Source organism: Bos indicus x Bos taurus, chromosome 3, assembly GCF_003369695.1.
Source record: "Bos indicus x Bos taurus breed Angus x Brahman F1 hybrid chromosome 3, Bos_hybrid_MaternalHap_v2.0, whole genome shotgun sequence".
NCBI classification, from domain to species: domain Eukaryota; kingdom Metazoa; phylum Chordata; class Mammalia; order Artiodactyla; family Bovidae; genus Bos; species Bos indicus x Bos taurus.
Genome location: NC_040078.1, coordinates 117,605,962 through 117,631,945, shown reverse-complemented (window position 1 = coordinate 117,631,945; position 25,984 = coordinate 117,605,962). Strand labels below are relative to the sequence as shown.

Genomic DNA, 25,984 nt, shown 5'->3' with positions numbered 1-25,984 from the left:
CAACCCTGAATATTCACTGGCAGGACTGCTGCTGAAGCTCCAGTATTTTGGTCATCTGATGTGAAAAGCCAACTCATTGGAAAAGACCCTGATGCTGGCAAAGATTGAGGGCAGGAGGAGAAGAGGGCGTCACAGGATGTGATGGCTGGAGGGCATCAGCAATGCAAGGAACGTGAACTTGGGCAGACCCCAGGAGATGGTGAGGGACAGGGAGGCTGGTGTGCTGCAGTCCACGGGGTCGCAGTGGGACACAACTGGGCGACTGCAGAGCAACTACTGATATTTACAACATTTCAGTTGTGTTAGTTGATGTGGGGGAAACGTTTAAGGAAGCCAGTCCACTCTGGATGGGATGTCAGGAAAAGGAAGCAATTCCTTGACCAGATGTCTTCACAGATTGCATCACAAAGACAAGACTAGAGAAAAGTTAAACCTGTAACTGGTAAAGAATGAGCAGTCACTCTGATTGGCCGAGACAGAAGGAAGTTTGGTCATTTTCGTGGCTTGAACAATGTTCTTCTGTCTGTGTTCAGACAAGTATGGAGGGGCCTCGTTTTTGCCGTGGATCTAACATCAGAGCCTGATGTCTAACGTTTCATGGAACTCTGCATATTCAGTAGAACACCGAGGCCAGCTGTGAGTGCCAGGCCAGCTCCCCGATGTCACTGCCATGGACGCTCGTTTTACCCTCTTCCCCACGTGTCCGGATGGGAGCAGACAAGTCCAGAGATGCCTCCTCTCCACCCTGCATCTCAAGGGCTCGCTCCAGCAGGATTCTGCTTCTCAACCTCAAATTGGCCAGGGATGGCAGGACGGAACCGACGTGAAAACCCCATAAAGTCTTCTGGGTCACCAGGGCTCACTACAGCTGCCCTTGAGCGCAGACTTGTCTCTCTGGAAGGGGCCTTCTCGGAATCCAACGCGTATGCCCAGAGAAAACTGGAGGAGGCCAGGACAGGCGTGCGCGGGGAACATGGCGCTATCAGCCTCACGTCAGCAAGCCAACCGGGTTACCAGCTCCCTCTCGCGGCGGAAGCTAGACCCAGTGCGCTTGCGCGCCGTCGCCCCGCCCCCGCACAGCCCCGCCCGCGCGCAGGTCTCTGGGGCGGCAGGGCCACGCCGTGCGCCGATTGGTGGCGTTCCGGGCCCGCCCTCGGGTGATTGACGGCTCCCGGGCCGCCGCCGCTGCCGCCGCCGCTGCCCCCGCCGCCGCAGGGTGTGGAGCCCGCCGCCGGTCGCGGGCTGCGCGTGTGCCGCAGCCGCCGCCCAGCCTCCGTCATGGACCTGTTCGGGGACCTGCCGGAGCCCGAGCGCTCGCCGCGGCCGGCTGCTGGTAAGCGGGCGGCCGCCGGGCTGGTGAGGGCCAAGGAGGGCGGGCGGGCGCGCGGGAGGGCGAGCGCGGCCTGCACCGGCGCGGGGAGCCGGGCCTCCGCCATGTTCGCTGCGCAGGAGGAAAGGCCGCGCGCGGCCCGGCGCCCTTTGTGCGCGGCCGCTTTCTCTCACGGGAGCCCCGCGCCGCCGGCCTGCGTCCGGACCGGCCGCCTGGGGAGCTGGTAGTCCCGGGCGCGCTCCCGGTTCAGCGTTTTCCTCGCTTTGTGTTCCGTGTGTACCCCGGCGACTGAGATGGTCCCCGGCTCGGTTGCTCGTGATTCTGAGGCCCAGAAGAGAGGATTCGTTCTCTCTGCAGCCTCCGATCTTGTGTCATGACTCGGAGTAGTTTTTTGTTGTTGTTGTTCCCTCTGGGCCCCGGGAAGTCCCCTCTCCCCAAAGGGAAGACCATTCGCCCGGTCCGCTCCCCACCCCGGCTGCCCCCTGACCTCGGCCGCCGTGCGCGTCCCGGAGGCCGGGGATCGGAGCTCCACGGGGTAGCCGTGCGGGGACCACCACGCCTGGTCCTCTGTCCGGCGGGTTACAGCGGCACCCAGGCTGAATTTGGCAAGACTTATTCACGTTTTCAGGTGCAAGACATTCAGCTGGATGCTGTGCTTTAGGACCCCCCCCCCACACCCCCGCCCCAGTCTAACTCGGTGGCAGAAAACGTGAAAAACTTAAGAACACTTTTCAGATTCCAGGCCCAGCTCAGCCCCACTCAGCTTGCAATCCCGGAAGGTGGGGCCCGGCCTCTGTGTTACGAAATCCGCAGCGGATTTTGTTGGACAGCCCGGGAGGGGGTCTGGAGACCCTGGTTCGGCAACTGCTGTTGTCCTAGGGGCATACGAAGGTGACTGACACCCAGCGTTTGCTTGCTTTCAGAGAAGCCGAATTCTGAATGCGAGTGGTTGACATCGAAAAGGGACAAAGTTAATGACTGGGAAATGCTGAATGATCCGGAAAAGGGATGTTTGTGGTCCGTGAACGGAGAAGTTGGGTGGGAGGTGGTGCTGGACTCGGGCCTCCAAAGATGGATAGACGTGTAATTTGCAGAGATTCTAGGCGAGGGAACAGTGTGCTTGCTCTTTGGGGAACGTTTGGCTCTCGGGTTTGCCTGCGCATCCAACGTGGAGGAGTTGCGACTTGAGACTCGGATCCATGAAGAAGGCTCCCAAGAAGGGGTGGTTCTGCCCCGTAGGGCCTGGGTTCTGGCATGTGACGTGTGGACGCCAGGCCAGTCTTAGGAGGCCGTCAGTCACAAGAACGGCGCTGCTAGTTTTCTCGGCAGAACATCTCATTTTGTAGATTGTTCCCTAGATTTCTTTTCTAGATTGTTCTCGTTGTGGGTGAAAACGCTGGCTTGTGTATGCAGTCTTTTTGACTCTGTTGGTGAAGGATAGCTTCTGTCTGAATATATTTGGGGCAGAGTTTGCGTTTGCAGATGCGCCTGTAAGCCTGTCATTTTCTTTAATCGCCATCACTTTCTACCCGAAATTAATTTGGGTCCACTCAGGCGGAACGGACCCCTGAATGATACAAAACTTGACGAGTCTTTAAGTTGGTCCCTGGAAGGACATATCCAACCCTGGCTGAGACGACAGGGTGGCAGAGGTGCTGTGTGCTATTTAAACCCGGGTTCCCTCAAGAGTGGATCACGACCTGCCTCCTGCCTGTGAGGAGGGTGCTGGCACTGCCGCAGGTTCTCCTTGACCGAGTGTGTTTTCTGTAATAGCTTTAAAAGCAAAGAAGGCATGCTTTCTGAATTTGTTGATGACAGAACACTGACAGGGATAAGTACTAAAGTGAGTACAAAATCAGAACTCAAAGTTATCTTGACAGGCATTTCGTGAAAACCAGTAAGATTAAACTTAACAGGTTAAAAAGAAACTCATTTGAACAAGAACAGAAACTGATTTCACGGTTTTGTAAAAGTACTTGGATTTTTGAGAATTTAACTCAAATGTCATACTTTTTGTTTCTGAAAAATTGTTGATAACATTGAATCTAGAGTGAATGAGAGGAAAGTTAAGTTGGCTTCTTAAAGTAGATGGAGCGAGGAGGCTGGATTGCCACCGTCATAGCCCTCAAAGGATGTGCAGGTGTCACAGATTTCTGAGCTAACGCAGGAACGATAAAAGACCTAGTCATTTTCACAGACCCTAGAAGAGTTGTTTGGGGCATGTACTCAGACTGGTTTCAAATCCAAATTCTGCTCTTAGTGTCTTCTGTGGCTGTTCCTGCATCTGAAAAATTAGTGTTGCCTCCTACTGTTACCCACGGGTTAGAGAGAGTACTGTGTGTAGGGGGAGCAGAGGCTCTGTGCCCAGTACTGATAGGTGCTGGTGCTTTGTAGATGTTACTCTGTGAGCTAACTTTCACAGCTGTTCCAAAGAGGGGGAAATGCACTCTTAAATGGATTCTGTGAAAATGCCAAGTGTCCAAAGGGAAGAAGTGTCCACTCCTCTGATCATGTCCAGTGTGTTTTATTTAGTGTTTTGATTTTTGCTTTGAACATCACATCTCATGTTCCTATACCAAGCCTCTTACTTTTTGTGATCTGAAGAAAAATATGAAAAGAATACAGTAAATGTTTTCACATTTTGTGCTGAATTAAGGGTTTTCATCCCAACCCTTAACAGATTTTGCTTGCTGAGTACAATCAAGTTTCTAATGTATAGTATACATACTTATTTAAAGACGACGTGTATTTATTCATATCAGATGGAAATGGAATTTCTTTGCTTGTTGTTCAGTCTCTAAGTCATGTCAGACTCTGCAGTATCATAGTCATTAAAGTGCTGATTGATGTCTTTGAAGATTGACAGCTTGTATTTGGTAGTCTGAACAAGTTAAAGGTGTCTTGGTTTAAAGTCATCTGTGTAGTAATCTGGTTTCAGTTTTATAGGGTGGTTCTTTCACTACACCAGTACGCTTTAAAACTGATGGTCTGCTGTTGATGACTAAATAAATACTTGCTTTGCAAGGCATCCTCAAAATATTTCTTTTTTTTTTTTTAATATTTCTTTTTATGAATTTGTTGAGCTAAATATAAAATAAAGGCTAAGGTATTAGAAAAAACTTGAACTAATGGTAAAACCTCAGGGTTAGTAAGAAAAAACTCAAGTCATAAAAAGTTAAAATGGATTTAGCTATGTAAAAATAAAAAAGTTTTTGGAGCCAAAGTAGCACAAAGGCAAAAGCCAAATTGAGAGAAAATAGTTGCGGTACCGTCACTAAAGGTTACTACCCCTCGTAAGGGAAAAGCTCAGACAAAGTAACAGGAAAAAGAGGTGACCCATTAGAAAAATGGTCAAAGGATGTATCCTGACAGTTTACAGAAGAAACGCAGCGACCCATCGCTGGGAACTGGTGCGCAGCTTCCTCAGTCACTGGGAAGGACAGCAGGTCACTGGTGTACTGTGGTTCTCACTCGTCAGATTTAGAAATTGGGATGATGATAATGAGATTTAGAGAAATGGACATTTTCATAAAGTATGTTGAGAGTGAAAGTTACCACAACTTTTTTGGGAACACATTTCGGCATTTGTCAAATTTCTTTGTTTTCTTTCTGACCAGCAGTCTGGCAGATAAAATGAGGTTATAAGTCTTGGGTTGTCATTATGGCATTATTTGTCATGTAATAAACCAGAATCACCCCACATGCCCATCAGTAAAGGACCTGGACAAGCGAGTGGCCGTGCTTCCTGTATATTGTAGGATAGTGGGCGACTGCTGGAAAGAATCCTGAGACCCAGTGTGCATGAACAATGATATATGTAGAGTATCGTATATAGTGGTGGCAGTGGCTCATGGTAGAGAATCTGCCTGCAGTGCAGGAGCCGCAGGAAACACAGGTTCGATCCCTGGGTTGACATGATCCCCTGGAGCAGGAAATGGCACCCCACTCCAATATTCTTGCCTGGAGAATCCCATGGACAGAGGAGCCTGGCGGGCTACAGTCCATGGGGTCGCAAAGAGTTGGACACCACTAAAGTGACCTAGCAGCAGCATCATTGTATATAGTGTACTTCTACCTTTTAAAAATGAACATCTACAATTCAATACATGAGCATAAAGGGAAATGGAAGGTATACACTAAGGTGTTATTCTGGTGGGGATAGGCGGGGAAGTGGGCCTTTTTCTAATACATCCGTGGTATTTGGTAAACATACACAGTTGTCCGTCACTCTCTGCAGGGTATCGAGTCTGAAGCCCTCTTCAGATCCCAAGATCTGAGGATGCTTAAGTCACTTATATAAAATGGTGTGGTACAGCTGGCCCTTTGTATCCACTGGTGGCCCTTTGTATCCACAGGTCAACTGTATCGCATTTATAGTTAAAAAGGAAATTCAGGTACAAAAAGCAATTTAGGCAAAATATTTAAGCTTTCTGTTGCTATAAGTAGCAACTTTTTGCTAACCTGAATATGATCAGCCTGAATATTTTTGTCAGCATGATATGTAACTTTCAGTAGACTTAGCTTCAGAATGTAAATAACTTAAAAAAAAAATCTAGATGAGATTAACTGTCATGGAAAACCTGTTTCCTGTCTTGTTTCTTTCTTTATGAGAGTTCTTGTATTTAGAACTCAGGGACTACTTCTAAAGTTAAGGTCAAGGTCACACATGGTCCAATGATTGCAGCCCCAGATACTTTGAATTACTATTTATCCAACACAGAATGTAAGGTTCTGGCTAACCAGAAGTTCCCTTTATAGCATCTGTGATGTACAGATTGTTTTTAAAGATACAAACTATTCTAACTTTGATCCTTATGATGATGCAAAAAGGTACTCCAGAGATCTTATAGAGCCTTAGGATTATCTTTGGGGGGTTGTATAAAGGTTAAATGATCCTTGTGAAGTTCCAGTAACAGCGAGGAGGCAGTATGTAACACCTCCCCAAGAGCATGTGCTGGGAAAGCAGGCTGCCTGCATTTTAACCTCCGCTTCTCACTGGCTCGTCTCTTGGACAGTTTACTTAAGCAGGTGCATCAGTTTCCTCATCAGTAAGTAACCATAATAATAGTACCCACTTCATTAGGTTATTGTAAGAATTCAATCCATGAAAATATGTAGAGCATTAGAGTAGTTCCTGGCAGGCAGTGAATGCTTATTATCATTTGCATAAGCCATTCTCAGTTGTGGCCAACAAAACTCTGAGCTGATCTCACTGTGTTTAATTGCAGTACCACTCAGAATATTCTAGAGTGACAGAGAGCAGTTGAGGTTCACTCTGTTCAGCAGGGAAAGAGAGGCTGTTCTTTGGGGCTGGTAGTAGGTTTGAGGCACTCTCTTAACTAATTCAACAAAGGAGAGCGGCCGGGCTAGTGCTGAGCTGGAAACTCTCTTATGAGGAATGCTTGCCAGGACCAAAAATGTATTACCTGGGTAAAAGAGGACTCCCCGCCCCCCCGCGCGCCCCATTGGACACTGGATTTGGAAAGACCTGATATAGAGAGGTAGTTTAATTCAGAAATTAAAATGTGGCCCCGCATAAGTGGAAGGGTTGGTTGCTCTTCAGGTCGGCTCCTCCCTGCAATGTCCCTCTGTCCCAAGATGCCTGGTGCTCTGACCCCACTGAATATAGTGCTACTGTTCTGGGTCATCCTGTTCAGTTTGGAGTCTGTTAGAATATGATAGATATGTTGATGCTTAGACTAGTACGGTTTGAGTTCCTCTTGAAAGTGGCCTGCTGAAATATTAGTGATTCTTGTAGGAGGAATAGTACAGTGAGTAAGTGGTTGTTCTAAATGCCCTTTAATGTTCTAATGCTGTTTTTGGAATACTTCCCATAGAGTATGTCACTTGTGAGAAAAGTGAAACTACTTGTAATTACTTAATGTCTTTATGATAATCCTAAGGGAGAAAATGGTAATTTAATGAAATAGCCATTTCCTATTTGTGTTACAGGTATAAAGCAAAAGAGTTACTTTTTGTTAAATTAGGAATTTATCAGGCATTTAATGTACTTCTGACCTAAAGACTCCTGAAGAAATTTCTTTCCTTGGAGTTTAAATTTTACTTAAAATTTTTAGTTTTTAAAAAAGTAGAGTTGATACCCAGCTCGTTTCTAGGCAGAAAGACAATATGGCTGAAATTTTCGGGGCACACATGTTGAGTTGGTTTTTAAATGGGTGCATTTCTGCACTTGAGCTCTGAGGAACGAGATCAGTGTGTTCAGTCTCAGAGGACGTGGACATCCACGCCTTCGCCTTTAGCCCGTTGTTTCCCCCACATTCCTGTGGGCTGGTTCGTATATTTCATAATTTCAGTAGAAATTTTGAGGAAAGCTGGAGAAGGAATAATGATTAAATTTTATGTGGAAAGGGATAATTGAGTATAAAACATTAAGACAAGTACTTTTGTTAGGTAAATCTTTAGGTTTTTAAATAGAAAGATTTCTTAGCTTTTTCCTGAGTTTATCTTGGAGTATCTAAAATTCCTCATTTTCTTCATAGATATTTATTGAATTGGGCTCTGTGCTGGAGATACCAGGTTAAGACAGATTCGGGCCTCTCACCATCTCTCTGCTTATGTGTTTAAAATTCTACTTGGTAATTAGTTCAGAATGTTATTGAAATAGGATTTTTTAAGATCGGTAGATCTTTGAAGAGTCCTTTTATCGAGGTACCCAGATAGAATTATTGTTTTGCTCTAGAATCAGTTTTTTCTTCTCAGGATTCACTCTTAAAGAAAGGTTTTTTAAAATGTGTTCCTTTCAGTACTGAAATTAGCAAGAAAAATACTTGTTTTCCTCAAACCACTCAGTAGCCCTTAAAATTCCTGTTGGATTGTCCTTCATTGCTTGTATATTGACTGTAACTGTTGGAAAAAATGTCCATATTAAATGACTGTTGAGAAGGTATTTTGGGAAACAGTTACTCTGTCCAGTAGAGAGGAGAAGATTTGAATTTACTAGCTGACTTATCTCAGAAGATTCGAGCCCCACCTGGCCAGTGTCCACGTGCTTTCTAAGCAGGTGTTCCGTGTTCTAGGGAAAGAAGCTCAGAAAGCATCTCTGCCCTTTGACCGTCTCCCTCCGGCCAGCAGTACTGACTCAGGTACAGTCTCCAGGCTCTCCCAGGTGTGTGTCAACGTGTCATCCTGGGATTGTAGTTGTCTCAATCTTTTTCCCTTTCCCCCATTTTCAACACACAGATGTTTTAGGTGTTGGACTGTCTTAAGTTTTGAATCCATGGCATCAGGTAAGGCAGAAAAATCCACTAGTTGCTAGCCCTGAGGAGCTGCGTGAAGATGTTGAGCGGTGTTCTCTGGTTCATCTGAGTGTCTGTTTTACTAGTGAAATAAGACTGGACTCTGAGGCAGGTCTTCCGTCTCCTTTGAGATGATGAGACTCAACAGTAGGCTCGGGACGCTGTGTGCACGGCATGCGTTGCCACTGGATGGACACGAGGGCTCTGAGTCTATGTCAGTGGCCTGTGTAGGCATCCTGGTGGGATGGATTCTGAAACGTGAGCCCCACTCTGGCTTTGGGGGCTCACTCAGTGTTTTGCTGTGTTTCAGGCTCTGGGGGACCTTTGCTTTTTGACGATCTCCCGCCAGCCAGCAGTGGCGATTCAGGTAAGTGGTAGGGAAACTAGTCCAATGTGCCGATGGAAATAATATATGATGTTCTGCTCTTACATAAAGTGTGCTTATTTATAGCTGTAAAAAGCTTAGGATGACGAATCGTAATACTACGTAAGGTTTATTAAAACTAACAGATACCGGGAATGCCCTGGCGGCCCAGTGGTTAGGACTCATTGCCTTCATTGCTGGGGTCCAGGTTTGATCCCTGGCTGGCGAACGAGGTTCCTGCCAAAACGAATAAACAATCAAACTAAACTCAGTAGATACCCTCAGTTGGGAAGCAAAAATATACATAAATACTACATCACTTTTTGGTGATTATTTTCTACTCCTTAGAATTATGAGAATTCAGTCATTTACTTTGACCTTTGTTATTAATGTTCTTTAAAAAAAAAAACCTGAGTCTGTCATTGTAGTTTTGCCTTGTTATGTTCCTGACAGATCCAGATGTATCCAGCAGAAAAGTATCTGAATATGTGAAGTACTTTCCGCTTTTCACACTGAAAAAATATTTTCAGTGTCCCTGATAAATTAGTCTTCTGTTTTATGCCACTTACAAAATAAAAAGAATGCTGATCCTTAACTGCAGTTGGAGTGGCACTGCTTTACCGACTGGTGCAGGCGGCGTGCAGGAGTTTGAATTCTTGAAGTTTAAGACCTTAGTCAGTCAGTTTCCAGTCAGAGCTTTTATGTGTGTTCTCAGCATTCTTTTTGTTGATTCCATTTTTGTCAAGCCTATTAACCGGGGCTCTGCTTGTTTCTCTAGATGTTTACCTTTTCCTTTTACGTCCCAGTGGGACAGAAGGGGGAAACAGAGCAGACTCCTGTAGGTTGTCATACATGATGAGTCTGTTATTCCACTGAGGACTTCTCACATGGAGCTCCCCCAGAGGGGATGGGGCAGGGCGCAGGGTGGGCAGGGCGGATGCAGGCTGTCCTTTCATATGTGAGTATCTTCCAGTGTGAAAAGACCTTCCTTACGTTGTCAGATAGAACACGCTGCTTTTTCAAGTATATTTTTCTGTATTATTAATTAATTACTGCTAAGTCATTGGAATTAGTCTAACCAAGTATGGATTAAATTCGTATTGTTCCTATATTTGGACTTCCCAGGTGGCACTAGTGGTAAAGAACCCACCTGCCAATGCAGGAGATGTAAGAGATGTAGGTTCGATCCCTGGGTCGGGAAGAGCCCCTGGAGGGGAGCATAGCAACCCACTCCAGTATTCTTGCCTGGAGAATCCCATGGACAGAGGAGCCTGGCGGGCTACCGTCCCTAGAATTGCAGAGTCAGACACGACTGAAGTGACTTAGCGCACACACATTTCTGTATTTAGAAAAAGTATCACAGTCATCTTTCACAAGAATTCTCAGATTTTCAGGCTATGTGTCCATACGAAAAAATCACAACATTCTCATCCAATTTACCCTTAAACCTTCCTAATAAAGACAGTACTCTCAGTTATAGTGAAAGTTAAACGTGTGTAGCTGGGGCTCCTAACAGATTTAAAGGCGGGGTCAGGGTAGTTATGTCTTAGTTATCCTCAGGGCAGAAGGCGATAAACTAATAGTAACTTAGAGGACTTCCAACAGCATTATTAACAGGGTTTGTGTTTTTTTGGGGATGTAAAATCCAATCTTGTATCCAATATTTAGGGTTTCCTGAGAAGGCATACTCTTCTTCTCAAGCAGTCAGGAGCCGTTTACAAAAGCGGACTGCGCTCTAGGCCATGAAGCCCTAGCACAGAGTCAGTACCATATGTAGACCGCATTCTCCGATTACAGTGTGATTGACTTGGAAGGCAATAACAGTTTAAACAGTTTCTGTTTTCCAACTTAAAGGAAGATTTTTTTTCATACACATTTGGAAAACTGGAACACAAACAGTAAGTGGCAGGAGGCTAATGGAGAGACCATTGAGAGATCCATGAGTTGTCCCAGTTAACTTTCCTTACCATGTGGGGTAGGATGTGTGTGTTACACTGTTGCAGAAATCTGTCCTTTGCAAGTAACTGATTATTCTTGAGGGCAAGAATGTTTCCTTTTCCCCCTCAGTACTCAGAAAGGTCTGTCAAAGAGTAGTTGAATGAATAGTAAATGGTTGTATGCTTTTATGCCTACATGCAGAGAATACGTAGGGCCATTCATTGGACACTTGATGGACCAGGGACTGTGATGAAAGCTTTACATACGTTTTCCCCATCAGTTTTAAACAGCCTTCTGAGAGGACAGTTTTCTCCCTGTCCTGGATGAAGAAGCTGAGGCCTGCAGGTTAAGTAACTTGCCTTAAGGGCACGCCCCTTGCAAATGGCAGAACTGAGACTTAAAACTAGACTTGTTCCACAGTGCATACTCACTGCAGGTGCCCCTAGCTCTTAACTTTGAATAGACATCCATCCCTTTGCAAGTGGGAGTGGCTTTAGCAGTCCTGTTCTGCCTTTCAGGATACACACGGTTCTTATAGCCTGATATTGGTCTCAGTTTAAGCCTTTGTTAGTGTTTTGGGGCTGGTTCAGGATGTTTTACTTTGCAGGTTTTGGAAAATGTATACGTAAGGGCTTGTGGATATAAAATACCATGTGTGTGACATAGCCCCAAAGTATGAATATGTGTTTTTACCACTGAGAAGCCTCTCACATAACCTCTCGAGGCCATCTGAGCAGGGCCTGGATTTTAATTTGTGGTCTCCCACTGTGGGCACCCAGGGTACTGCACCACCCCTCAGAGTCATGGCTATGACCACTGAGCATCCCTCTCTGCCAGGCCTCTCTCGAATGTCCTTTCATCTCCGAGGGCTGGGAGGGAGCCAGGTCTGCTCGGGACTTTTAACAGTCTATAGCTGTGTTTCTGTCTGGTTTTTACTTTATATTTCCAGGTTCTCTTGACACTTCGTTATCCGAGGAGGTAAAGAATGAAGGGAAAGGAGCAAAGAGAAAAGCCTCTGATGAAGAGAAGAATGGGAGTGAAGAGCTTGTGGAAAAGAAAGTTTGTAAAGGTTTTCAGACAGTTTGAAAACAAATGTATTAGACTTCATATTGTAAGACAACCCAGAGCAAAAACCAGCTTAGCTTTCCAATGATAACACTTCCTTTCTGAGTCTGTGTTTAAGAAGTGGATAGGGTTCCCTGTTTGTACACGGATTTCCGAGTTCACGCTGCTTCCTCACCCTTTGCTCTCCATGTGCTCCATCTCTTACTCACCTTCGGTCAGGTAGGAAGCCTGCCTTGGTCCTTCAGGGGTTAGAGACAGGTTTACTCGGCCTTGGTTAGCGTGTGGGCCCCCGTCTCTCTCTGACTACATGTCCTTGGCCTCCGCCTGTCTATTAGCACTTGGAATTCTGTGACGAGCTCGCAGGCAGCGTTCCAAGAGACGACCTGAGGCTGGAAAGAGCGATTGAAATTCGTCGTCAGCTTTGTAACGTGTCACAGTGCATGAGGAATGAGTGAGGAGTGTCAGCTGGAGAGAAAGCTGTGGGTTTTACTGACTGTGCCCGCCAGGCCGCTTTGTCGCGTGCCGTCAGTGACCTCCGGCGGAGGCTGGAGGCCCCGCGGAGGACGTGAAGATGCAGGCTTCAGCGTGGCTTGTCACTGCCTGGAGCCTGCAGAGCGCTGTGCCTGCCAGCGGGTGCCCTTCAGGAAGGGCATCTGTCACTGACGTGGCTCTCTGTGTCAGAAAATGAGCTCAAACCAGCCCTTAAAGAGAAATTTCTACACCTCCAGTGGACTCCTTTTTCCTTTTCCTTCTTCAGTTAAAGTAAAAGCAGCTGATCTTTCTGTTTGTTCAGTCTTCCAGCCTCAAGCGTGGAAACATGTATTCCAGTGTATCTAACAGGGCCCTTGGGGTAAACTGCTTACTTGCATTTCTCTAAACTAGAGATTTTTCTGTCCTCATGAAGTTACTGACAGACAAGATTTGCAAGGAGCTCCTTGCCGCGGTCCCAGCCTCACTTCTGTGGGGCGGCAGCGCGCTCCTTACTCTGGTGCTTTGAGCAAGTGCTCTCTTTGGAAGAGCCTCTCTGCACCGACTTGCCGTCGCCTGCTGTCTCCTCTCTGCTGCTCAGCCTTGCAGAGGCCGCCCCGTTCAGCAGTGCTCTGCTTTCTGTAGCAGACTTGCCACCTGGGAGATGCCTGGCAGGGCAGCTCTCGGACACTGCTGGGTAGAACAGCTGCAGGTCCCTCTCGCTTGCTCTGGGACTAGGGCGTCTGGAGAGAAGGGCGCAGTTTTGTATTGGCTTTTTGTTCTCTTTCCCGTAGCCTCTTCGGTGATCTTCAGCCTGAAAGGCTACGTGGCTGAGCGGAAGGGCGAGCGGGAAGAGATGCAGGATGCCCACGTCATCCTGAACGACATCACCGCGGAGTGCCAGCCCCCGTCCGCTCTCGTGTGAGTGTCCTGCCCCGGCAGCCCGCGTGGCGTGGGAGTCTGTTCTGATGCTGGTGTGGTAGTGAGGGCCCAGAGGAACCCAAAACAGCAGAAGGCAGACTGTGGAATTTTTCCTGCAGTTGCATAAAATGAAGGTGAAGGGAAAGGTATGGAGGAAAAGCCCTTGTCACCAAGAGCAGGAGTGTGCTTAGAGTTGCTTTTAGAGCCAGGAAAGGGGCTTTGGAGAAGCCCCAGCAGGCATATTTTTTGGGAACAGATTTAATTGGGGGACACCAAGCCATACCTAGTAGCTGCCACACTGTAAGATTCTGAGTTATAAACCACGTGTGAGAGGTATATATACACATATATCACATTATGTATGATGTTATATATTGAAATATATGTACACATAGAATATCAAGCAGCCATTAAAAAACAAAATTTGCCATTTGCACCAACATGGATGGGCCTCAAGAGCATGCTCAGCAAAATAAGTTTATTGTTTCATGGCTCATGATGTCCCACATTGAGAAGGGATTCTAGAAATGTTTGAGGACAAGAGCAGCTCTGCAGAGTAAATGTCATTTCTCACAAGCATATTTGTTCTTTGCTTCTTGAAACAGTTTTTAATGCTGTTTATCTGTGTGTGTGAGTTTCCGGCAACCCTGAAAGGGGACTAGGAACGGGGGTGGGGCGGGCTTTAAGGGTTTGGTGTCAGTCAGGGTTTGAGCAGCAGCTCCGAAACTCCCTGATCTCTCACAGATGTTTTTGACGGTCGGTACTTTGTCTGTGTTTATCTGTGTATTAGTGTTTAAAACTAAATCTGCTGTAAGTAGAAAACTGAATCTGCTCTAAATAGAAAAGCGTTCTGAATATTAGTGAAAAATCAGAGTTAACAGGTCTTGATTTTTGAAGCAAGGGTGAGTTTTTAATTTTAAAATGTCATGGATGTTACTTCAGCATTGTCTTAGGTACTGTTACTGCTTGCTGTTTGGGTTAAAAGCTTTAATGGAGAGGAGTAATCTTTGCCTGAGGATCTTGCTGACTCTCAATTCATTATTCCAGCACCCGGGTTTCATACTTTGCTGTTTTTGATGGACATGGAGGAATTCGAGCCTCAAAATTCGCCGCACAGAATTTGCATCAGAACTTAATCAGGAAATTTCCTAAAGGTGAGGCTCAGAGCTCAATCGGTTCATGTTCACCTTGGGGTTGGCTCTGTGTGCTGATAAGTGAGACGTCACTGGCTTTAGTGAAGAATCCTTGATGGCCGTAAGAGCCTGGTTTAGAGGAGGCCGTGCGGAGGGGAGCAGGGGCTGTGCGGCGGGCCCACCGTGGAGCTTGTTGTGTCTCTGGGTGATGGCGCCTCTTGTCTCTGCACTTGGGAGGATACTCAGGCCCCCACTTACAGTGGAGGAAGCACAGCTGGTTCTCGGCCGTAACAGAGCAGCGGTGGCCGGAGGGCCGTCTCCCTCCTTAAGACTTCGCTTTCTTTCCTGGCTGCTGCAACAGGAGATGGAATCAGCGTAGAGAAAACGGTGAAAAGGTGCCTTCTGGACACCTTCAAGCATACTGATGAAGAGTTCCTTAAGCAAGCCTCAAGCCAGTAAGTGTGACCACGTGAAGACCTGTGAGCGGAGGGTGTGTGTGGTTTTCCTAAACGCATTTCAGGCCTTCCGATACTGTGTAATGCGAACACTTGTTATCTGAAAAACTCCTAGCACCAAGTAAGCGCTTACAGCTTAATGAAATCTGAATTAAAAAAAAAAACACACGTATCAAAGAAACCATCCATTCTAAAAGTATGACACTTCCCTTTCAGCTCTGGAAGTTCAGTCTCAGAGCTGGCATGTTAGTGGTGACTGTGTCTCTGATGTGTCTCCCCTGCCAGGAAACCTGCCTGGAAAGATGGGTCCACTGCCACGTGTGTGCTGGCCGTAGACAACACTCTTTACATCGCCAACCTGGGGGACAGTCGGGTATGTGGCTGTGGCGCCGCCCACTGAGACCGCGGCGCATCCGAGGGGGCCAACCGTAGGCAGCACTGTCGAATGAGGTTACGGCCACGATGGTGGGGTTGCAGCCTTCATTCTTGGCGGGTGCTGCAAGGGGCTCTGTTGCAGAGTTAGAAGCTCTGGTTCAAGGAGTGGCTGCTAAACTGGAGGCTGTTTGTTCTGGGAAGACTTACACCCTGTCTGTACACAGGTACAGAGCTGCGAGTTGGAATTTAATTGGCCCTCAAGTAAAACTACTTATATTTAAACAAATATTTGTCTTCATTTCTTTGACCTCAGATAGTAATGAATGAAAAGTATTAACCCCTGCCTCTCCAAATTATGTAATTCCAAAATAATTCAAAAGCTGTGACTAGAAGAGTGCTCGGTGATGGGATGAATGTCCGCTGAGCCCAGGACTCAGAGCTGAGGGAGAAAACCCAGCTGCTTCCCTCTGATGACGGCCTGTGTCACGTCCCAGCTGTAGGGGCTGACTTGGACCTGGGGGGAGGGCTCTGTAGGGCCTCTGCAGTCCCTGCTGTCTCCCCTCTGCCGCCCACTCGCCAGCCAGCCTCCGTGCTTGTGCGGCAGTCACTGGACAGAGTGGCCTTCCCACCCTGTTGCTTTTAGGGTGACCTGGGATACGGGGCACTGGGAGCTGGGAGCGCCCCAGATGAAAGCCCTGCCCCAGTGGGGTCTGTGTTGGGGTGACCCTCCAGTGGGTCTCTCTGGTGGGACTGCCTCTTGTACATGGGCGTTCAGACCAGAGGACTTCAAGAACATGTGTACGAATTAGCCAAAAAGAGAGACTTTGGAGTCAGACCCAGTTTCAGTCCTGGCCCTGTTCTGTGACTCCAGGCGTGATGCTTGTCCTCTGGGCCTCAGGCTTCCCCCTCTGTAGAGCAAGAGGTTTGTCCGGAAGTGACCACTCAGTAATCACGGTGACGGGAACATTCGGACGTGTACTTGATCAGCCCACCGAGTGGGCCAGTGTAGACTCGGGGAACAGTGGCGCCTGAAGGGGCCTCGGTACTTTAAGGGACCTGCCTTCACGTCACAGGTGGGAAGACAGTGGCCTGGTGAGAGGAGCAGGGGGCTGTGGTCGCCTGGTGCTTCTCCCCCTTAGTGTTTGCGTGTGTGTGACTCCACTTTGCCACTTGAGGCTTTTGACGCTGGATCCTCTGAACTCAAGTTTGTCAGCAGGAGGCTGAATCTGAAAGTCAGTTGTTGACCTTGCTCTTCCCCTGTTAGCATTAGGCACTGGGCTTGTTCGGTTTCACACCTGTTGTACTCTCATCTTCCCAGGCAATCCTTTGTCGTTACAATGAGGAGAGTCAAAAACACGCGGCCTTAAGCCTCAGCAAGGAGCATAATCCAACCCAGTATGAAGAACGAATGAGAATACAGAAGGCCGGAGGGAATGTCAGGTAACCAGAGGGTGGCAGGGGCTCTGGGAAGGGGGCCACTGTGGAGCGAGCTGAGAGGCCTCCACGGGTGGGGCCTTTGCCTGTGCAGTCTTCAGCATGAGGAGACTGTCTGAGGTCTAACTTGGTGAACACGTGTCGTGGGGTTTCACGTGTGTCCAAGTGGGAGTAAACCATGTGTGTGCAGGAAACGTGCTTCCCTCCATCTGCAAAAGGAGGATTCCTGTCTCAAATTCAAGCTTACCATTTCCAGCATTTTCTGTGGTCCTAGGAACTTTCCTAAAATTTATTATTTGTCACAACTGGATAAGCTACACTTTGGGCAGTTTCTCCAGAGAGAACACCTAGAGTGGTTAAGCATGAGCTCTGGGCTTCTGGGGAGCAGCTTCTCAGGCCCAGGGGCCGCGCTAGCCTGGCTTGGCCTGCCGAGGTCGTTTCATCTCTCTTCACGTCTTTGGAGACGGTGCCAGCTCTAGTTTGTCATCTGCCACCTCTCAGGTAGTTAAGCAGGGCTAAGGACGCGGCATTAGGAACATCCCCAGAGGTGTTTTCTGGTTCATCTTAGGTTTGAGCTGTTTAAGATTCCGTTGCCTGTTGGAAGAAGTGAGATGCCTGTGTGAGGCGGTGGTTGCTCATCCTTGGAGGTGTCGCTTCTCTTGTGTTGTTGACTTGGCCAGTGTCTGTTGTCGCTCCAGGCCGTTTCTGGCCAGTGGTGCAGGGAGGTCTCTGGAGAGGAGTCAGAATTCTTAGGGTTGGTTAAAAAACTCCAGGGTTAGTAAAAGGTGATTTTGGTCTGGGTTGTGGCTGTGTGCGTGAGCAAAGACGGAATTACAGCCTGGGTTCTGACCTTGGCCAGTGCCGTGACTGACTGAGCCTCCGTGACTGCTTGTGGGAGTTGATGCCCGAGAATGCGACCCAGCGTTGCTGTTAGTAGCATCATCTTTTCTGTCCTTTCTTATAACTTTAAAATTCTGCTGTCGTCTGATCTACTTGAAAAGATTTTGACATTAACATTCCTATGGCTGCAAGTAAGACCAGCTGTATTGCCTTTACTTCCCGTTTCCCAGTCCCCATTTATTAAGACCTGTGTGGACTTACAGTGCACCCCTCAACTTGAAGAAGAGAGTGGGGGTGCTCAGAGACAGGAGGGGTGACTTGCTCCCGAGCCAAGGGCTGGGCCGTGGCCCATCTCCTGCGTGAGGCTGGGGCTGGCGTGCTTTTTCTTTTCGTCCATGCCCTCTCACTTTCATTAAGATTTTCAAACATGCAGAAAAAATTTTAAAATAGTAAGCATTTAAATATCTACTACCTAGATTCAGTAGTTAACGTTTTGCCATATTTGCTTTGTCTGTTTATGTGTGTGTGTGTGGCTGAACTATTTAAAAGTTAGTTGCAGACATAATATCTAAGAAAATAATCGTTCCTTAGTCTGTATTAGGTTACTTAACATTCCGTGTGTGGCCTCATCTCCCCAGTTGTCCCCAGAGTGTCTGTGTTGGAAACCAGGGTCTGGCCAGCACTGGACTTGCGTGTTTCCGTGAAGAGTCATCCCTGCTCTGGCTTGGATCGCGGCCCCGGTCAGCCCTTGTACAGGGTCACCAGCACCGTTTACAGTGCCTGTATGTTACGTCTTATAAAGCAGAATTTAGGTCTATGGGCTGCTTTAGATTCAGGTTACACGTCTTCAGTAAACGTGAAAACGTGTACTGACGGGATGCCAGGCACCTCTGACTGCCCCCACGTCAGTAGCCGAGCGCGATCACCGCTGGAGATGCGGGCTCTGAGCTGGCCACCGTTGGCCGCAGACGGCTCCAGGGTGGAGGCGTGCTTCCGTGTGTGGCCTGCCGGCAGTCTGGGGAGGCCTACTTGGGCACCTTGGGACTGTTGCCGTCAGCCTCTCAGCTGACGATTTTAGTGGCCCTCGGCGACCTTGCATGAGTCAGCTTCTTCACAGGGCCAGCAAAGAGGACCATCGACTGGCTTCTTCTGCTCGTGGTAGCAGGCATCCTGTTAGGAAAGGCTTTCCTTCATCAACAGGGGGCGAACCAGTTTTTCCCTGAAAGCAAGGTATGTGTTGAATTCTTCCATCACCATTTGCAGAGTGGGAGCACCCACAGCTGTGGAAACTCGTGGTTTTTCTTTCCCTTCTCTGCTGCTTCCGTCCCCCTTCCTTGCTCCAGGAGTCACTGCAGATGGGTTTCTGTATCCAGGGCGCTGACTGTAGCCATAGAGGCAGGGTGTTCTTGCTGCTCACGTGCCCTCTGTGGCCAGCGGGAGGGAGCACCTTCCACACGTCTGCTTGTCTTAAAACAGCTCCATGTGCTGGGGCTGCTGGGGTCAACTGCAGTGTCATCAGTTCACACCTGTTCCAGGACAGAACCAGGAAACACACACACACGTGTGCTCTCTGTAGCCTGTGAGTTTAGACTGCCGCTTCTCATGCAGATGGAGCATCTACAGGGTTTTCTCTTAACTTCTTGGACTCAGTAGTTGTAGTGTCTTCTTTTATCCTGAAGATCTTGGTTCCTAATAACATTGCATGTTTATTTGCCAGAATAGCTTTTTCACACTTGTAACATCAGCAGCATCGCTGTTACTGGGCGTGAGTTCCTGGTGGTTCTCTTCAGTCTGCGTCTCACTGAGGATGTGCCGAGTGTTGTATGTAAACATGGAGTAGTTATTTTCACTGTGGTTTTGTTACACTCTGGTTATCATGATCATTAGTTTCATTTTGTTTTCAATTTCAGGGCTCTTTTACCCTCTATTATGAAGCATTTACACGGTGAGATAGGAGCCCTGGTGCACTGTTGGCGGGAATGTGAAATGGCACAGCCATTGTGGAACACGGCATGGCGATTCCTTACAAATTAAAAATAGATCTCCCACCACAACATTGTAAATCAGTACTTTAATAAAGAATAAAGATAAAAGTACATAGACCTGCCGTGTGAGCCAGCAGGCCCAGTCCTGGGTCTGTGTGCCCCAGAATTCAAAGCAGTGGATTTGAACCGATACGCACGTGCCCACGTGCACAGCAGCATTTTCCACGGTGGCCACAGGTGGGAGCAACCCAAGCGTCCATCGTTAGATGAAGAGACAGACAAAACATGGCCCTCCGCAAAATGGAAGCACTGTGCAGCCTTGATAGGAAACCCTGTCACATGGACGAACCTTGAGGACAGTTTGCTAAGTGGAGTAAGCCAGACACAGAAGAGCAAACACTGCGTGATTCCACTTATATGAGTCCCCGAGTGGCCAGCGTCCTCCTCGGGACAGAAGGCAGGACGGGGTGGTGGGGCGGGGAGGGGAGGTTAGTGGTCGCAGAGTCCCGGTGGGGGATGGGAAGGCTTGGAGGTGAAGGTTGCACAACAGTGTGAGTGTCCCTGACGCCACTCAGCCGTTGGCTTCAAAGTAAAAGTGAAGATGACAAACATGTTATAATTCTTACCATGATTTTAAAAGTGAGTAAGACCCACGTTTGCCTGGTTAGCTGTCTAAAATACAAAGCAGAGGCTTGCTTTCACGTCTTGCTCTCTTCACCCTCATGGCCTGAATCTTTCCAGCGTGTCTTCCGTGTGTTCATTTCCCTCCTCGTTACACTGAAGGCAGTGGAGTGTGCGCGCGTTACGCTGCTTCAGGAGAACTCCCGGAGAAGGTGAGGACGGTGTGGTGTTTATTTTACGAGGAAGGGAAGCTTACACCTGTAGCATCTGCCTTCGGGTCTAGAGCGCTGCGTGTCTGGTGCGGTCTCTGATGACAGGGAGACAGTTCTGGAATCATAGGTGCAGTCCTGCCCTGTCGTACCCATCCTGCTATAACTCCGGACCTTGGCATCTGCCATCCTGGGATGGTCAGAGGAAGATGGAGCTTCCACCTCCCAGCCTCAGCTTTGCGAGCCCGTCAAGACCACTGTGTCCCTGGGCCAGAGCAGCTGCAGTCAGAGCAGGGTTCAGCTTGTCCTGGCAGCCAGGGTGTTGGTCTCTGTGCCCCTCCCCTGCTGTGAAGGGGAAACCGGAACAAAACACCAGCAGAAGGCGCTGCGGTCAGGACACTGGTGACAGACTTGGCACTAGCGGGACAGCCGCTGTCTGACTGATGGGTGGACGGAAGGCAGGCAGGAAGGATGCTGCGTGGAGCACAAGCCACAAATGCTGGAGGGCAGGAGGCCAGGCCTGTGAGCGGCAGGTCCCCGGGGAAGGCAGGTTGGCTCAGGGGCTGGGACTTCAAAACCCAGTCCCTGCCCAGCACAGTGGGGGAAGAGTGGATTCTCGCGGATTGCCAGGGCGAGGCCGGCGCAGAGCACCCAGAGTCCTGTGCTGCGTGGGGGAAGCTGGCTGTGTGTGGAGGGGCTGCCGAGGAGGCTTGGGGCCGGCGCAGTCCATGACCCAGGTGGCTGGTTCCGGGCAGCCCTTGCCGGGAGCAGTCCTGCTGGGCTTGCTGGGCACAGAGGGCAGGTGGTGTGGCTGTGCTCCTGTGACACACAGCCTGCGTGGGCCCGGGCCTCTGCAGCTGGCTGGCGCCTGCACCACACATCCCATGCAGCCTGTTGTGCTGAGTGCAGGCAGAGCAGCAGCCCGCTGGGTTGGCTTCCGAAGCGTGAGTGGACTCTGTTGTCCTGGTGGTACCTGGGTCTTCGGCCCCGCCTCTGCGCACAGTCTTGTTGAAACAAGCTGGGTCTGTGACGGGAGGAGGCCGCGTGGGTACCCTGGCCCTTGGTCCCAAAGACGCACTCTGGACCGCGGGCTCCGAGCTGCCGCCTCTGGCACGCTGAGGGCTGAGGGTCCCCCATGCACTTCTTCACCCTCAGCTCAGCGCTGGCGCCCTTTGCTCCCTCTTGCCTTTTGTTCTGCTGTTCGTACCTGAGAAGATTGCTCAGCTGCTCACAGATACCAGCACAAGTCTTAGCTGCTGGTGGTTTGTCTGTGACCACCAGGAGGGTGACCCTGAGGGCCAGCGAAGGGCCGGGAGCCAGGCGGGATCCTGACTCCGAGAGCGGCCCCGGCCCAGGTGGGTGGTTCCGGCCCCTGCGCCGGTGGCTCAGCTTCCAGGGCGCGTCCCCGTTGGGAGCCCGTGGTGATGCGGCACCTCCGCGCACAGCTCTGCGGTTGGCTGAGCTCTCTGGCGCCCCTTGTCAAGTGTGTCGTCTCCTCTGGTCTCACTCCTGAGAGCCTGGGTGTTAGGGCGTTGTAGCTGCCCGAGTGGCAGAGCAAGCGGCCACCAGGATTGTCCTTGGGAGCGGCAGGCATGGGGCTGCTCTCCCTGCTGACAGGACCAGCTGTCCTAGGCCCTGCAGTCACCTTTCCCTCTCCTGGAAGCAGAATGAGCAAAGGTGTAATTCTGTCCAGAGTTCTCCTGTTTGTATTTAAGTCATTAAAGCATGTTCATACCCAAGGTAAAGAACACTTGCTTCTGAATCAGAGGATAGTCACTTTCAGGTATTTTCCAAATCTAATTAGAGTGAAATGCAAAATATCCCTCTATCCCAGCTGTTTGTAACCCTGGTGGCTTGAAAGTGAAAGAAAGTGAAAGTCACTCAGTTGTGTCCAACTCCTTGCAACCCCATGGACTATACAGTCCACGGAATTCTCCAGGCCAGAATACTGGAGTGGGTAGCCTTTCCCTTCTCCAGGGGATCTTTCCAACCCAAGGATCGAACCCAGGTCTCCCACATTGCAGGCGGATTTTTTACCAGCTGAGCCACCAGGGAAGCCCAGGAATACTGGAGTGGGTAGCCTTTCCCTTCTCCAGGAGATCTTCCCAACCCAGGGATCGAACCCAGGTCTCCCACATTGCAGGCGGATTTTTTTTACCAGCTGAGCCAGCAGGGAAGCCCAGGAATACTGGAGTGGGTAGCCTTTCCCTTCTCCAGATCTTTCCAACCCAGGGATCGAACCCAGGTCTCCCACATTGCAGGCGGATTCTTTACCAGCTGAGCCAGCAGGGAAGCCCAGGAATACTGGAGTGGGTAGCCTATCCCTTCTCAAATCAAACTGGGGTCTCCTGCATTGCAGGCGGATTCTTTACCAACTGAGCTATCAGGGAAGCCCATGGTGGCTTTAAGGTAAAAACAAAACAGAGACAAAGCCAGGTCCACTCCCAGTCAGGCTTGACTCTGGGCTTTGGGCAGACCAGTGGGGCTAGGCCTGGCACGGCCACGAGCCAGGTTGAGGGGCGCTGGTGCCACCCGTGTGCGGGGCAGCAGGCCGGTAATGACCCGGGAGAGGGAGGCTCCGCCCAGTGGTGCGGTGCTGTGTGTCACTGGCAGCTGAGGGACGTGGATGCCACAGGTCGCGTCTCACCCTGTCCCACTCCTCTGCTTTTGAGGCCAGAGTCTGGGCCCTGGGAGCCTGGCCTCAGGTAGAGTCTGATGTGCCTCCCCCCGCTGCAGGGACGGGCGTGTCCTGGGTGTGCTGGAGGTGTCCCGCTCCATCGGGGATGGGCAGTACAAGCGCTGCGGGGTCACTTCGGTGCCGGACATCAGACGCTGCCAGCTGACCCCCAACGACAGGTAGGCTTGGCGCGGGGCACGGGGCGGCCGCCTCCCTTGTTTCTCTGCTGACTTCTTCCAGTTCGCGTACTGAACCTGGGGTGGCGAGTGGGCGGCCGGCCATGTCTTAGGCATCATGCTGGGCCCTCCAGGTGCAGGGATAAATAAAATCCCATTCTGCTCTCGTGGGTCCAGTCTGACCACACGTGAACAGGCGTGTCCAGTCCCGTGTGTCTTAGGAGTGCCAGTGCTCCGGGAGCCTTTGGCCTTGGCAGGAGGGAGACATGCATGTTGGAGAAAGCAGGGCTTTCCCGCAGGGAACAGAGCCCAGGGTGGTGAAGTGGGATGGGGTGAAGGTGTGGCCAGCCGATGCCACAGGACGGGGCGGGGGGGGGGTGTCAGGAAACGGTGGCAGGCACTCGAGGGCAGGTTGCAGAGGTCTGGGTTCTCTGCTGAGCAGTCTGGGTTTTAGCTCATAATGGGAGAATCGTGGGAGGTTTTTAAGCGGAGCTGAAGTAGTTTGAAGAAAGATACCTCTTGTCCACCTGTTTCTGAGCTACTTGAGAATAAGGCCCTGTGCCTGGCGGGAGAAGGACGGGGCCCATGGGGTCCAGGGGCATGCGTCGAGGGTGTGGGCACTGAGGTGGCAGCGAGGGCCCGGGAGGCCAGTGCTGCTGGGGGCGCCTTTCCACACCCTCCGTGCCTGCCTCAGAGCACGTTTCCACCCGCTCCTCCAGCTCCCCAGCTGACGCCTCAGGAGAGTCTTGTTGCCACATGAGAGCAGGCCCCGTGTTGTCCCTGCTGTGCAGCAGAGCAGAGCCCCCCTCCGGGGTCTTTCACCTCCGCGGAAGGGGCTGGCGGGCCCTCACAGGCCCCAGGCACAAACCACGTACCTGCAAATGCTCGCTGAGTGAGTGCCCAGTCAGAGGAGGAAAACCAGGATGCGGGTGTTAAAACGGGGAAAGAGACGAGCAGGAGAACTGGAACTGTCCCACCCTCTCCATCCCTGTCAGAGAGACTCCCCTTGGGAAGTCTGGGGGGACTTTGAAAGGGACGGAGGCCTCTTCTCCAGCAGTGAAAGTGGGTGGCTGTCCTCCCTTCACGTAGGCAGTGAGCACTTGACGTTCCTGAAGTCCAAGCATCCGTCCAGTTTGGGGAACGGATTGAGGCCTGCGGTGCCTGACACTTACCGTGTATTTATCGTACCACCTGATAGATCTCCTCGGTGATCTTCCTGGAGTTTGTCTGAGAAGCTGGGATTGGGTTCATCCGTAGCTTAGGTGAACAGTGCAGTCTCAGCTCTGATGTGTACCGTCTCACTCAAGATATTTTTAAGTAGCTTTAACCTTGATCTTGTAGACGTTAAATTGGTTTTAAAATGTTTAGGTTTTGACTAGTTGGCTAAATATATTTTACCTCCATTGCCAGGCTATTTTGTAAAGTTTGCTGCTAAAACCCATTTATGTTTTTCTCCATGTTGTAGGTTTATTTTGCTGGCCTGTGATGGCCTCTTCAAGGTCTTTACCCCAGAAGAAGCCGTGAACTTCATCTTGTCCTGCCTGGAGGTGAGCACTCTCAGAAGGAGTGGGTGCCTGTTGTTCCGGCTGCCCTTGGGCTTCAGAGAAGTCCTGGGCCCCCTTCCCGCCTTGTCCCTGTGCAGCCCGGGGCCCCTTCCCCCCGTGTCCCCGTGCAGCCCCGGGCCCCTTCCCCCCGTGTCCCCGTGCAGCCCCGGGCCCCTTCCCCCCGTGTCCCCGTGCAGCCCCGGGCCCCTTCCCTCCGTGTCCCCGTGCAGCCCCGGGCCCCTTCGCCCCGTGTCCCCGTGCAGCCCCGGGCCCCTTCGCCCCGTGTCCCCGTGCAGCCCCGGGCCCCTTCGCCCCGTGTCCCCGTGCAGCCCCGGGCCCCTTCGCCCCGTGTCCCCGTGCAGCCCCGGGCCCCTTCGCCCCGTGTCCCCGTGCAGCCCCGGGCCCCTTCGCCCCGTGTCCCCGTGCAGCCCCGGGCCCCTTCGCCCCGTGTCCCCGTGCAGCCCCGGGCCCCTTCGCCCCGTGTCCCCGTGCAGCCCCGGGCCCCTTCCCCCCGTGTCCCCGTGCAGTTCCAGGCCCCCTACCTCCCATGTCCCCAGAGGGGAGTGGGACCTCCATCCAGGGCACTCACCGCTCAGTTTCTCCCATGCCCCCGCCACGGGGACTGGGAGCAGTCGTCCCTCGTGGGGGGGCATCTCAGGAGTGGTGGGGCGCGGGGTCCCTGTTCACCAGCACCCCTTTCCCACCCTGTAGGACGAGAAGATCCAAAGGCGGGAAGGGAAGCCCACTGTGGATGCCCGCTACGAAGCCGCCTGCAACAGGCTGGCCAACAAGGCGGTGCAGCGGGGCTCGGCGGACAACGTCACCGTGATGGTGGTGCGGATAGGGCTCTGAGGCGGGCGCGGCGGCGCGGCCTTGACTCCGAGGTTCGTTTTTTGTGTTGTGCACATTATGTGTTTCGTGTACTCCTGTGGGATGCTCATGGCTGTAAATAAAGGTGTTTTTTCTAGACTTCTAGTTATTACATTTGAGCCACACCTTGGCCTTCCGGGGTGGTATGTGCTCTTGAACGTGTTTTGGGTCTTTCTTGTGAAAAGCATTGCGGGCCTCTTGGACTGGCCAGTAGCCGTGGCCATCAGCTGCTCACCACGCAGGACTTTGTAGTTTAGGGCACCTTTCCCGCGCTGCCGCCCCCCAATAACTGGCTGGGGAAGTGGCGTTTCACAGAGGGGAGT

At 50.7% G+C, this 25,984-nt stretch overlaps 1 protein-coding gene across 3 annotated transcripts; it reads left to right on the top strand.

Moving 5' to 3' along the window:
- Positions 1–1,175: 1,175 nt before the first annotated feature.
- Positions 1,176–25,760, top strand: ILKAP (ILK associated serine/threonine phosphatase). Of its 3 annotated transcripts, XM_027538079.1 has the most exons (12): positions 1,199–1,333; positions 8,368–8,433; positions 8,897–8,953; positions 11,838–11,957; positions 13,216–13,342; positions 14,390–14,496; positions 14,837–14,930; positions 15,216–15,303; positions 16,624–16,745; positions 23,131–23,250; positions 24,713–24,794; positions 25,503–25,760. In XM_027538079.1, the coding sequence occupies exons 1-12, from the start codon at positions 1,279–1,281 to the stop codon at positions 25,641–25,643; spliced, it is 1,179 nt and encodes a 392-aa protein (XP_027393880.1). In that variant the 5' UTR covers positions 1,199–1,278; the 3' UTR covers positions 25,644–25,760. The 3 variants fall into 3 exon arrangements, with proteins under 3 accessions (XP_027393883.1, XP_027393882.1, XP_027393880.1); XM_027538082.1 differs by lacking the exon at positions 8,368–8,433 and having other exon boundaries at positions 1,176–1,333; XM_027538081.1 differs by lacking the exons at positions 24,713–24,794; positions 25,503–25,760 and adding an exon at positions 23,967–24,680 and having other exon boundaries at positions 1,196–1,333.
- Positions 25,761–25,984: the final 224 nt, after the last annotated feature.

Excerpts from the sequence above, each read along its gene's own strand:
- ILKAP (XM_027538079.1), top strand. The coding sequence starts at position 1,279 with ATGGACCTGTTCGGGGACCTGCCGGAGCCCGAGCGCTCGCCGCGGCCG. Across the intron at positions 8,954-11,837 it reads AGCCAGCAGTGGCGATTCAG|GTTCTCTTGACACTTCGTTA; the intron begins GTAAGTGGTAGG and ends TTATATTTCCAG. Across the intron at positions 23,251-24,712 it reads CAGCTGACCCCCAACGACAG|GTTTATTTTGCTGGCCTGTG; the intron begins GTAGGCTTGGCG and ends TCCATGTTGTAG.